Here is a 13,481-nt window from a genome sequence, read left to right as displayed (position 1 = left end):
GAGACGTTTCTGGGGACAGGGGATTAAAACGAATTGTGTAACTTCAACAATTTTGGAACACCTCTAGGCAGTTCACTGATAAGCAACTTTGCCAAAGCATTGGAGCAAATCCAGCTGGAAAGCTTATGAATTCAGAATATTACTGTTAGTCGTTTAGATGCAGTTGGCAAAATGTCATGGAGCTAGACTCAGAACAAGTCACAATTTATGAAATCATATGCACCCAAGGGCACTCAGAAAACAAATCCGCAATTTAATAAATAATGCAACCAAGAACGAGATTACTTACTTTATCTTTTGTGGTGTAAATTCCATATGAATCAATTATTCTGTACTCAATTGTGATTTTTTTTACATGCTGCATTTCAATCAGAATAAATATTTGATCTGTTTTTATGGTGGGAAACACCAAAAACATTTCACATTTGAAAAATATTTGCTGGCTTCCAAAATGCACAAAACAGATCACAGAATGTACTCATAAAAATGACAGCACGGTGTAACAGAGAACCTACACCATCATCAGTAAAGCCAGTGCTTGCAGCAGCATTTACGGTCGTTTCTTTGTCTGCAAGCTGGATTCACCCAGCCAGAGTGGCACTTAAAAACATACGTTTTTAAGAGAAAATAATAACGCATTGTTTTGTTTTTAGAGTTACATACGCACACGGAACGAAGGTACCCACATTCGGACTTCCACTGGGGAGCTGCTGCAAAAGCAACAGGACATTGGATACATTGTGAGAGGCGGGGCGATTGTATGATGGACAGACAGATCGGCCAGGCAGCACGCGGAAAACTCCAGCCGCGCCCTCCAATTGGGCGGTAGCGGAGGCAGGACAGCCACTCAGCGTGCTAGGGGCGGGGCAGACGTGTTTGAGAGACACGTGGGCAGCAGGATGAGGAAGTGAGAAGGAAGCTCTGGCTGTGCAGCTGGGTGCGTTAGTGACACACAGAGAGAGGACCATGATCGAGGGCTGGAGCCCAGTTCTGCAGAGCCTCCTGGGCACATTCTTCACCTGGGGGCTCACCGCCGCCGGGGCTGCTCTGGTTTTCATCTTCTCGCACGGCCAGGTCGGTATGAAGTCGGGACCTGACATTGAAGGCATCCGTGAGCTCAGACCCCCGCCGGCCAGGCTCGTCCCTATATAACTGGTTGGCTTCATCATGAGTTTAAATTGATTACTGAAAGTAACATCCTAAATCAAAGGCGGGCACGACCTTTAGAAAGCCCAGTTATCTCCTTTAGGATAGTGTTTATTATCATGACGTGGAGCCTTCAGTTTGGGAACATACAGCAATGTAATAATCCAACTTGGCAAATCAATGAAAATAACTTCCACAATATGAAATGCTCATAAAGGATCATTGCCAGTGTATAAGATGTCCTTCATACAATATGGAGTATAATTATTACTTTAGAATAAATTATATCTCTATCTCTATCTTTCCCTATGACCTTTTGTATTGTGTCATGGCAGTATTAAAGTGTTTTGCAATGCCACATTGACAGCCCAACCCTTACTGGAAACTGATATCTTACCGTCCTTCTGGCACAAATGAATCTCCAGGCCATTGACTTTCAAATTCATAACTTTTCTTGTTATCTTTTGTGGAGATTTCTTTTTAGAAGGCTCACTGTGAAGGGTAGATTCCAACGAGTGGGCATAATTTGGAAACTATCTGTGAGGGAGTGGAAGTTGAAATGATTAGTAATTTCAAAAGGAAGTTGGAATGAGCCCTTGAGGGAAATAACCTTACCGAGCTGTGGGTGAGTGGAGTGCAGAAAGAGAGTAACTGGATTGCTCCATGTATTGCTCCATGGACTCAGTGAGCTGAAGGGCCTCTTTCCAAGTGGTTATGACTGTAAGCTGGGAGAGCTCATAATATTGACAGGCCCATGTAATGCAAGGAATTACCTCTGCTGCATGTTAGAGACATTCAGTCCCTGTCCTGATGAAAGGTTCTGACCTGAAACATCGACTCCCCTGCTCCTCTGATGCTGCTCGACCTGGTGTGCTTTTTTCCAGCTCCACACTTTATTGACTCAGAGATATTCACACTAACAATAATGTGCATATCTTTTAATGTGAATCACAGTCCAAGAGGCTGAATGGAAATGAGTTAAAACAAAAATTGATGCCATAAAGTAGATGCTAAGTGGAAGGAATAAAAACTTGGAGTGGGGTTGAGGTGGGGGTGGCCAGAAAAGCTGTGGAAGAGGTAATAAGGCAAAGAGGTTTAGGGATTAGATTAGGGCCACTGGAATTGCTTAATTTAAATTTTCTTATATTCCTGCTTGTGTCACTTTTTTGGAGGCAAAGTGTCAGCTGCATTTTCTGCCATTACAACAGTTACCACATTTAAAAATTTCTTCATTAGCTGTGCAATGCTTGGGGTGCCCCAGGGTTACGAATACGTGGGGAACGGTAGCATTATGAATGTGGTGTTGAGTTAGTAATCTACAGTTTGGATGAATGATGTGGAGATGTGTTCAAGTCTCATTATGGCAACTGGAAAATCCAAATTTTGTTAAAAAAATTCTGAAACAAAGTGCTCATATCAGTAATATTGACAATGAAACAATGGGATTGTCATAAAAGCCCATTTACTTCTCAACATCTTTTGGGAAGGATATATGCAGTCCACATGAATATCAGCTGGCTTAACTGATAGCCCTTAGCCTTTGAGTCAGATGGGTGTGAATTTCAAGTTTCGTTCAAGGATTAAAGGCAGGTTACCTGAAGGAGTACTACAGTTTTATGGGAGCCACATTTCACCTGAGACATTCAACCCTGTCTTCACTGCCAGGTGGAAATAATAGATCCCATGTCACTATTTCGATGAATGATGTCTTGGGGCTGATACTTATCCCTCAGTCAACAGTACAAAAACAGATGAATAATCAGTGTCACTTTGCAGTTTTTGTGAGGTTGCTATTTGCAAATTTGCTGCCAATTATAAGTGTCTAAACTTCATAAATATTTCATTGGTTGTAAAACACTGTGAGATCTTTTAAAGGTGCAATGTAAATGCAAGTGTTCCTTTCTCTTACCTGATCTGGCCTGTTTAGGAGATTATCCAGGTTTTTAAAGACAGAGAGCAGGATGATAGTCATGTACTTGAGGTGGATGGAAAAGACAAGGCTGGACCCTAATGATTCATGATATAGTTCTTACTGATTTGCATGATGCATTAGAGAGATGGTAATCCAGTTACATGCAGTTTGATGGCATCTATAAAATAATGACTTCCACCCTTGTAGGTGAAACACCAGTTCTGTTGATGAAAGGGTCAAGACCCTGATGGGGAATGGCAAAGTACTAAGGATGATGCAAGGGGAAGGGTATTTACGCAGTGAGTAGTTATGATCTGGAGCATCAGAGTGTATCGAGGAGGCAGATTAAATCATGGCTTTCAGAAGGAAATTGGGTAGTTATCTGCATTGAATTTGACAGAGCTACTGGAAAGAAAGAGAGAGGCAGGGATAGGCCAAGCCGAAATCCATTTGCTGAGAGCTGGCACAAGCAGGACAGGTTGAATGGCTTCATTCTGTGCTGTAGCTATTCCACGGTTCAAGAATAACAGCCCAGATCTCCTGGACTCCAGGTTGTTGGCACACAGACAAACATTCCAAAATGGGTGTCAGGCCCCCCACAGGGGTCTTGATGCACTGCCCACTGTGAGAATTTCCTTGGAGAAGAGGAGGCTGAGGGGTGCTCATGATTGAAATGTAAAGAACTGAGGGGCATGGGTAGGGTAGACAGGAAGAAACATTTACTTAGATTACTTACAGTGTGGAAACAGGCCCAGCAAGTCCATATTGACCCACCGAAGCGCAACCCACCAAGACCCATTCCCCTACATTTACCTCTGCCCCTAACACTATGGGCAATTTAGCATGGCCAGTTCACCTAACCTGCACATTTTTGGACTGTGGGAGGAAACCGGAGCACCTGGAGGAAACCCCAAAGACACGGGGAGAATGTGCAAACTCCACACAGTCAGTCGCCTGAGGCGGGAATTGAACCCGGGTCTCTGGCGCTGTGAGGCAGACCATTGTGCCACTGTGCTGCCCACATTTCCGCTTGGATGGAGAGACCAATGACCTGGGCCCGTAGATTTAAGGGAATGGACGTTTAATTGTGATGCTGTTTTTTTCACCCAGAGGTTGGTAGGTATCTGGAACTCACTGGCTGTAAAGATGATAGAAGCAGGAAACTGCAAAACATTTAATGTGTATCAAGAGGTACACGCATGATGCCAAAGCATGCAAGGCTGGGAGCTAAGTGCTGGAAAATGAGGAGATTAGTTAGAAGGTAGTTTTTGATCAGCGTAGACTTATGGGCCAAAGGGTCTTTTTCTGAGCTGCAGACCTCTATGAACTCTTGACTTTAGTTGCAGGCACCACAGTGCTCCAGTGGAATTCCCAAAGGGATACTGTGCTCCACATTTCTGGAGAACTAGCCATTTGGATACAGAACTGGCTCAAAAGTAGAAGACAGAGGGTGATGGTGGAGGGTTGTTTTTCAGACTGGCGGCCTGTGACCAGTGGAGTGCGACAAGGATTGGTACTGGGTCCTCTACTTTTTGTCATTTACATAAATGATTTGGATGTGAGCATAAGAGGTACAGTTAGTAAGCTTGCAGATGACACCAAAATTGAAGGTGTAGTGGACAGTGAAGAAGGTTACCTTGGATTACAACAGGATCTTGACCAAATGGACCAATAGGCTGAGAAGTGGTTGATAGAGTTTAATTCAGATAAATGCGAGGTGCTGCATTTTGGGAAAGCAAATCTTAGCAGGACTTATACACTTAATGGTAAGGTCCTCGGGAGTGTTGCTGAACAAAGAGACCTTGGAGTGCAATTTCATAGCTCCTTGTAAGTGTAGTCGCAGGTAGATAGGATAGTGAAGAAGGCGTTTGGTATGGACCGAAGAGTCTGTTTCCATGCTGGACATCTCTATGACTGTATAAGTTGGACTCTGTGAGGATGAAGCATGTTTGAGGTGTGAAAGGTTGGAATGGAGCAGCATTCCAAAAATGATTGCTACCCCAACGAGTATTTGGTCCAGTGCGTTTTGTCTTTTGCCTGATGACAGGATGAAGGGAACAGTTGCTTCCTTGATGAGTCAGTTCTATAAGGTCCCCTGCAAGTTAAGATGCCAGATTTCCCAAACGTAACTAGTGGTGTTTAGATAAGTAAACTAATTTAATTTGTGAGTAATTATGATCCAATTCAATCATTATTGTAAATCCCACTCGGAGCTTTGTGCCATTGCGCTGCAGAAATACCAGCAGCTTATGCCAGTGTTTTTAAACTCGAGATTAGATCACTGCCTCAAGCGTGTTCCTTTTTAAGAGTTGTTCTTGTACTTTAATCTTTGTGTAGTACAAAATGATGTGTCCCCCGCTAGTTATTTAATCCCTGTAATACACGAAAAGACACATTGTAATTTTCGCAAGCATAGAATGTCCCAGTAATGGATTACACAATTATGAATTTAGTGCCGATGTGAGTGGAAAAGTTGCAAGGGGACATAGATGTTGAGTGAGTGAGCAGGATTATGGTCATCAAAGTTAAATGTGTGTAAGCTATAAGGTCAATCCCTCTGGACACAAGAACGTTAAATCAACATATTTTCTAAATGAGAGAAACAAGAAATTTCAGAGAAGCAAAGAGATTTGGGAGTCCAAGTACTTTAAATCATTAATAGATAATAATCATTTGTAGTCAGCAACAAAAAGCAGATAAAAAAGTTACCTCACGCAGGATAGAATATAAAGGTGAAGAAGTTAATCTTTTAATTGCGTAAGAGCTTTGTTAAGTTCCAGAAGACTATGTTCAGTTTTAGGCAGTATATCTCTCGGAAGGCTACATTGGCCAAGGAATGGGGTGCATTACAAATTCGTCATATTCAGACAAGGTTTTAGACGGTTAAATTGTGAGGACAGGATGCATAAATTTAGTTTCTATTTGTTTCATTGTTGAAGTTCGAGAGTGATCTCTTTAAGGTGTCTAAATGTAAAAACTTCGTTTCTTAGTTTTCTCTGGATTTACAATGTCGCCTGTGGGGGAGAAATCTACTTAACACTGGAAGGAGGCATTTTGGGAGGGAAATTAGGAAGCAGACATAAGGTGGCAGTGATCTGAAATGCTATCCCCAATTAGCTGTGGATGCTGTGACAACTGGAGCTTTTACAAGTGAAATTGGAATTGCAGTTTCTTTTCTGTCATGGAAGGAGGAAGCAAAGACTTGTATTGAGTTGATGTGGAGATGCCAGGTGTTGGACTGGGAGAGACGAAGTCAGAAGTCATATGACAGCAGGTTACAGTCCGACAGGTTTATTTGAAATCACAAGCTTTCAGGAAGCTTTCACAAGCTTGAAGAACAAAGGTACCTAACGAATTGGCAGCGCTCCGAAAGCTGTTGGACTATGACCTGGTGTCATGTGATGTCTGACCTTGTATTAAGTTGAGGCATTGAGGAACCTTAGCTTAGTTCAAGCAGATTCAAGGGCTGACCCAATAATTTTCCTACTGTTTTCACAGAGACTTATTGGTAGACATTAATCGGACATTACTTTTGAAAGGACATGGAATGTGGTGTCAACTGCTGTTAGCATTAAAAGTAACCAAAGAACTCCATGCAAAACGGAACCATAATAAACATCCAAGGTTAAGAACTGACTTGAAGATGTACTGAAATCTATTTTCTGCTTGAAAGTTAGTTTCTAACTAATTCTGGTCATGGTTTACTTCTCCTTAACCAACACCCTCGACACTTGTCCAATCTTCAAGTTTTCAATATTTTTCCTAAATGCTGCTAATACTTGCTGGGGTTTGGCCCTTGGTATTTTGAATTTTGCACTATTTACTAAAGAGTAATTATACTTGAGTTGACGTAAATGCTGTTGCCAGAGGTGTAGAAACAGAAATCCACGTAGAGTTTATAACACGTCTGATTCCATTGTCTTTGTGTAGCTTGGAGCATAAGCATAATTCAAAATGAACAATTGGCATTTTTAAATACGTACGTGCAATTAAGACAAATATTGAAAAAGTGTAGATTTAAACATAGAAGAAAGATCAATTACACACTATAACTCTGTCCTTTGATACTTTTAAGTACGCATTGTAGCTGTTTGAAGTTGATCATTGATGTCATGAATTTAATCTGACAAGAGATTGTGGATGAAACCCACTGAGACTTAATCAGTCATTTGATAACCGATTTTTCATGTTCTGCTGTTCATGGATACCAGTCCTAACAACAGTAATATAGCCAATAAGTACAGAAACAAGAAAAACATTACACAAATTTGAATACTGTAACTTGTATTTAGAGCTTGGATTGCTGAAGGGAAAAGGGAAATTACCATATTTCTCAGCTGGTGTACGTTGCTGATTTCCAGTGGTAGTGAATTTTACTGTGATCTCTGACTACATTTGCCTCACCCTTAACAGTGCATTGTCATCTGCTTCAGCCCTAAGCACTGAAATTTCTTTCCTTAATCTCTTTGATACTTCAGTTCTCTGCTTTCAAGGCCCTGCTTCACTAAGCTATACGTTCCCAGAATAATGTCCTCCTTTAATTCATCTCAATGTTTTTTGCTCCATTTCTACGCAGTGCCCTCGGGCCTTTTTATAGTGCAGACGACACAATGAAAGCAAGTTGTTTTGATGCAGTTTTCCTGATAGAAATTTACAAAATTCCAAGAGGCACAGATAGAATGGATAGTCAGCGTCTTTCTCGCAGGGTTGAAATGTCAGTTATTAGGGGACATAGGTTTATGGTAAAAGGAGGAAAGTTTAAAGGAGATGAGAGGGAAGTTTTTCACAAGGAGGGTGGAAAGTGCCTGGAATGCACTTCCAGAGGAGGTGATAGAGGTGGATACAATAGCAATGTTTAAGAGGCATCTTGACAGACACATGAAAAGGCAGGGAATAGAGTAGACTGCGTAGAGGCAAAAGGCTTTTAGTGTGGAAAGGCATCACTTGTCAGTGCAGTCTTGGTGGACTGAAGGGCCTGTTCCTGTGCTGTACTGTTCTTTGTTAACCCATATTAAAACTCCTCAGTTTGGTTTATTTGACTAACAAAGTGTAACTGATTAATGGGGACAGGTGGAAATGTGGAGCTGGGGCCACAGCCTTGAGGAGCTGAAAGGGCCACTCGTGCTCTTACTCATTTGTACTGTATGTTCAGGTGGTTATTATCCTTTCCATTTGTCCTCTTTAGTTTTAATTTTTCTACCTTATCCAAGGTAATACAGTTATTTTTCCTGAACCTCATTCCTCAAAGAAACCAGATTTAAATTTATTGCAGTTCTTTGGTGTAGGCTTGTTATCATTGGCTTTCATACTTTATCTCAGAGATAGGGGAACAGCTCTTCTTTATTAACTTGGACCAAAATCAGAAGGTGTAAATATTGAATTAGCTCTGACTGGCCAAGACTTAGAACCGGTTAAACCTTTGATTAATTGCATGCTGTTCAGCGTCATTTGCAACTCCTCAGATAGTGAAGCAGTTCACCTCCGAATGCATTAAGACCTGGACAATATCTGAGTCTGTGCTGAGAACTGGCAAGTAACATTCATGCCACACCAGTGCTAGGCATGACTGTCTCCAAGAGCTGTATGACTCAATGACTCTGTTAAACAGAATCAAACTCTTACCCCCATGATATTTAATGGTGTTACCATTATTGAATTCTCCCACTATCAATTTCCTGCGGTTTTGACAATTGACTGGAAACTGAACTAGACTAGCTGTATAGATACAATAGCAGATCAGACCATGGCTGATCCACCTAGGCTACACATTGCTGGACACTATAAAGCAATTTAATTGGCCAATCAATATAATCTGCACATCTTTGGACCATCAGAGGAGATGGGAGCATCTGGAGGAAACCCATGTTTACACGGGGAGGATGTGCAAACTCCACACAGGCAGTCACCCAAAGCTGGAATTGAACCCAGGTCCCTGGCACTGTGAGGCAGCAATGCTAACCACTGAGCCACTGTACTGCCCTAGATGCTTGACAATATCCAGGACAAAGCATCCCGCTTGATTGGCATCACTTCTGCAGACATCTAATCTGTCTGCTTTTTAGATAGCACCTTCCAAATCCAGGACCACTATAATCAAGGGTAGGAGATACATAAGAGGAGAAAGCGAGGTCTGCAGATGCTGGAGATCAGAGCTGAAATTGTGTTGCTGGAAAAGCGCAGCAGGTCAGCCATCATTCAAGGAACAGGAGATTCGACGTTTCGGGCATAAGCCCTTCTCCTGATTCCTGGAGAAGGGCTTATGCCCGAAACGTCGAATCTCCTGTTCCTTGGATGCTGCCTGATCTGCTGCGCTTTTCCAGTAACACATTTTCAGTAGGAGATACATAATAGCACCACCACTTGCAAGTTTCCCTCCAAGCCACTCAATATTTGAGTTGGAAATATATTGTCGTTCCCACTGTCACTGGATCAGAATCCCGGAACTCCCTCCTTCATGGCATTGTGGGTCTACCTACACAAAGTAGACTTGCAGCAGTTTAAGAAAGTAACTGACTACCACCTTTTCAAGGACAATTCGGGATGGGCAATACATGCTGGCTCAGCAAGCAATGCCCATCTGTCATGAACAAACGTATTAAGAAAGCAATGTATCTTCTTTACTCAGAGAGTAGTAAAGGTATGGAATGCTTTGCCTACGGTAGTAGATTCGCCATGTTTAAGTGCATTTAAGTCGTCATTGGATAGGCATATGGACATACATGGAATAGTGTAGGTGGGATGGGCTTCAGATTAGTATGACAGGGTGGCGCAACATCGTGGGCCGAAGGGCCTGTACTGCGCTGTAATGTTCTATGTTCTAACTTATTCATCTGATTGGTTTTAAAAATAGGTTAACTTTCTTATTTCAGAGCCTCCATAATAAGACATTTTGGTTCTCTTGTCTGTTTCTGAACTGTGCACAATTAAAAAAAAAGTGAAGCATCCCAATTAGAGGGGTCTGAGCAAGGGCAAAATACTTTTAAAGTCACTGCACTGCAATTTGATACAAGTCTAAAAGATTGATAAAAGATTAATTGAATGAAAATAACATTCAGTAAAATATTGATTATTGAAGAAATAGCTTGCATTTCAATAACACCTTTTTGTGATCTTTCCAAGTTTTTATTTGCGCCCAATTGTGTATTTTTAGAAATGTAGCCACTGTTGGAATATGGGGAAATGTGCAACCAGTTTGTACCAAAATCCAAGGCCCGTAACAAACTGAAATAAGTGATCACATTATCTGGACTTCCTTTTATTGATATTGATTGAAGGAGACAGCCCTGTTTTGGGGAGACTTTATCATTTTATTTTTTTCCCCATTTCAGTGGTGTGTACCACACAAGTGCATGTTCGTAAATCATTGAGGCATTTGATTTAAAAAAAATGAATGTCTTAACATTGCTTATTAAAATGCCCTTTTTGAAATTCTTTTGTTTAATGATCTGAACTGTGTCTGATTTTGAAGCATTGTGGAAAATTGGCATAGTTTTCACAACATTACTGATTTAGAAAGTGCTTTTGTGAAATCTATTTGTTGATATAATGCTTCTAACTAAACTCATCTTAAAACAAAATATTTAACTTTATAGCATGAAAAAAATACTGCATTTACCTTTTATCTGTAATCCAATTATGTCAGATTTTCTTACAGAACAGACTTGCACAAGTTGGCCATGACTGCTTTTTGTTTGTTATCTTACTTGACTCCATTGTACTCATCTTCAGAATGGCATACTGCTGAACATTGCATTAAGGACATGTAGGATCCTTCTTTTACCTCACAGCTTCCATTGTCTAAGGTCTTAGGGAGTGCCCTCTTCACTCTGAAGGATGACCAAGGCTGCATCCTATTACAGTTTGTTATTGTGCAAACAAACAATTATGTTTGCTTCTATTGACTGCTGTGTTCTAGTCATCCAAACATTATTATTAGACAATGAAAGAAAGATGTCGTGTTTTTGGAAAACTTTTTGTGGAGAGCAAATTAATGTTTTTTTGTTCAAAAGCTAAGTTTTTTGGAGCAAATTCTTCCATACCAAATGCCACAGATATTGTTATTAGCAAGTATTCTCTTCCTAGGAGTATGAGTGATCAATATTTACACATTGCTGGATTTCAAGGCTTAGTGTGGAACTTTGTGAGTTTTGATGGTTTTGAGACAATAACATTGATTTGAGCAAAATGCATGATCAAAGCAGATGAAGTTGTCATTCATCTCAATGCTCTTTATGAAATCTTGGAATGTGCAAATTTCGTGATTGTGTTTGGGTAAAAGCAATGACTGCAGATGCTGGAAACCAGATTCTGGATCAGTGGTGCTGGAAGAGCACAGCAGTTCAGGCAGCATCTGAGGAGCAGTAAAATCGACGTTTCGGGCAAAAGCCCTTCATCAGGAATAAAGGCAGAGAGCTTGAAGGGTGGAGAGATAAGCTAGAGGAGGGTGGGGGTGATGTGTTTGGCTACCTGACAGCATCTCAAGCGTAGTTGCTTGGCATTAAAGCCAAGGAAGTCTGAAGGATATCAATGGCATTCAATAAATTCTTTATTTCTTGTTGGTGCAAGTGTTTTAATGACATTCTCATCTCTGTCTCACAGAAACAAATACTGGATGGAAGTCTTGGTTTTGCTGCTGGGGTGAGTGCATAAATAAATATTCAACCTCATCTTTGAAAAAAGTGATGTGAAAAACCCTCTTGATTGAATGAAAATTTTGCATGAGTAACAATCTATTGCTACACCCTTTATTGTTTGAAAGAAATTTTGTCCGGACAAGATAAAGAGGGGGGAATGAGAATATGCCAAAGAATCATTCGTTTGAAGAGAACGATTGCTGAAATGTTCATCCCTACAAGTCAGGATAAGATGCAATCTACTACCAGCTGCACTACCAACCTGACAGGGAAGGTGTCAGCTTTAATCAGGAAGAAAGACAGACTGGATTGACAGCAAGTGAGAGCACATGCTGATATAAATTAATTAAAATTCAATGAAATTAATTTGTTTTAGAAATTATGCTTAAAGAGTGTGTGAACAGGGAATGCTATATTTCTGTGCTCATCAAGGTGATGGATGTCTTGGCTGAAAAATGCAAACATATCTTCACTTCAGAGACTGAAGACGTCGAACTGGGAGTATCAGGTTATTTAGAGCATCGGCAGATGTGGAGTGATCTCCCTGAACTTTACCCCATATATACAAAGGGAGAGAGCGATAGCTTGATAGGAATACAAAAAATTAGAGTGGGAGCAGGCTTAGATGGAGCATTAACACTGTAGCATAGACCTGTTTCTGTGTTTTAAATACTGTGTAGCATTTTCATTAGTATGTTGATTATTGTTGAGGCCTTTGTGATTGAACCTTTCAGATGGTATCAAGGTTTGGAATGCTTTATATCGGGAATGGAACTGAGAGTGTGCAGGATTATTTCATGATCAGCCATTAAATGATGAAACCAAGACAGGAATTGCTGGAGAAGCACAGCAGGTCTGGGAATATCAGTTGATTGAAAGCAGAGTGAACATTTTGAGTCCAGTGACCCTTTTTCAGAGTATTTAACCTTAAAATGGTGCATTGCTTCTGAATATGAAATGACTGTGCACTGCACTGATATCATAGAGTCATAGAGATGTACAGCATGGAAACAGACCCTTCGGTCCAACTTGTCCATGCCGACCAGATATCTCAACCCAATCTAGTCCCACCTGCCAGCACCCGCCCCATATCCCTCCAAACCCTTCCTATTCATATACTCATCCAAATGCCTCTTAAATGTTACAATTATACCAGCCTCCACCATATCCTCTGGCAGCTCATTCCATACACGTACCAGCCTCTGTGTGAAAAAGTTGCGCCTTACGTCTCTTTTATATCTTTCCCCTCTCACCCTAAACATATGCCCTCTAGTTCTGGACTCCCTGACCCCAGGGAAAAGACTCTGTCGATTTCTCCTATCCATGCCCCTCATAATTTTGTAAACCTCTATAAGGTCACCCCTCAGCCTCCGACACTCCAGGGAAAACAGCCCCAGCCTGTTCAGCCTCTCCCTGTAGCTCAGATCCTCCAACCCTGGCAACATCCTTGTAAATCTTTTCTGAACACTTTCAAGTTTCACAACATTTTTCCGATAGGAAGGAGACCAGAGTTGCATGCAATTGTCCAATAGTGGCCTAACCAATGTTCTGTACAGCCACAACATGACCTACCAACTCCTGTACTCAATACTCTGACCAATAAAGGAAAAAATACCAAATGCCTTCTTCACTAACCTATCTACCTGCGACTCCACTTTTAAGGAGCTATGAACCTGCACTCCAAGGTCTCTTTGTTCAGCAACGCTCCCTGGGACCTTACCATTAAGTGTATAAGTCCTGCTAAGATTTGCTTTCCCAAAATGCAGCACCTCGCATTTATCTGAATTAAA

General features: G+C 41.1%; 1 protein-coding gene across 3 annotated transcripts in view; it reads left to right on the top strand.

Moving 5' to 3' along the window:
- The first annotated feature begins 702 nt into the window (after positions 1–702).
- Positions 703–13,481, top strand: part of LOC132828007 (zinc transporter ZIP11-like) — a 711,835-nt gene continuing 699,056 nt past the window's right edge. For all 3 annotated transcript variants that reach the window (XM_060844870.1, XM_060844869.1, XM_060844868.1), the window contains exons 1-2: positions 703–1,074; positions 11,657–11,695. In XM_060844870.1, the coding sequence (XP_060700853.1) occupies positions 967–1,074; positions 11,657–11,695 (147 nt within the window). In that variant the 5' untranslated portion in view covers positions 703–966. The remainder of the gene's footprint in view (positions 1,075–11,656; positions 11,696–13,481) is intronic.

Source organism: Hemiscyllium ocellatum, chromosome 25, assembly GCF_020745735.1.
Source record: "Hemiscyllium ocellatum isolate sHemOce1 chromosome 25, sHemOce1.pat.X.cur, whole genome shotgun sequence".
Lineage (NCBI taxonomy): Eukaryota > Metazoa > Chordata > Chondrichthyes > Orectolobiformes > Hemiscylliidae > Hemiscyllium > Hemiscyllium ocellatum.
Note: the sequence above shows the minus strand (reverse complement) of the source record. Positions and strands in the feature narration are given on the sequence as shown.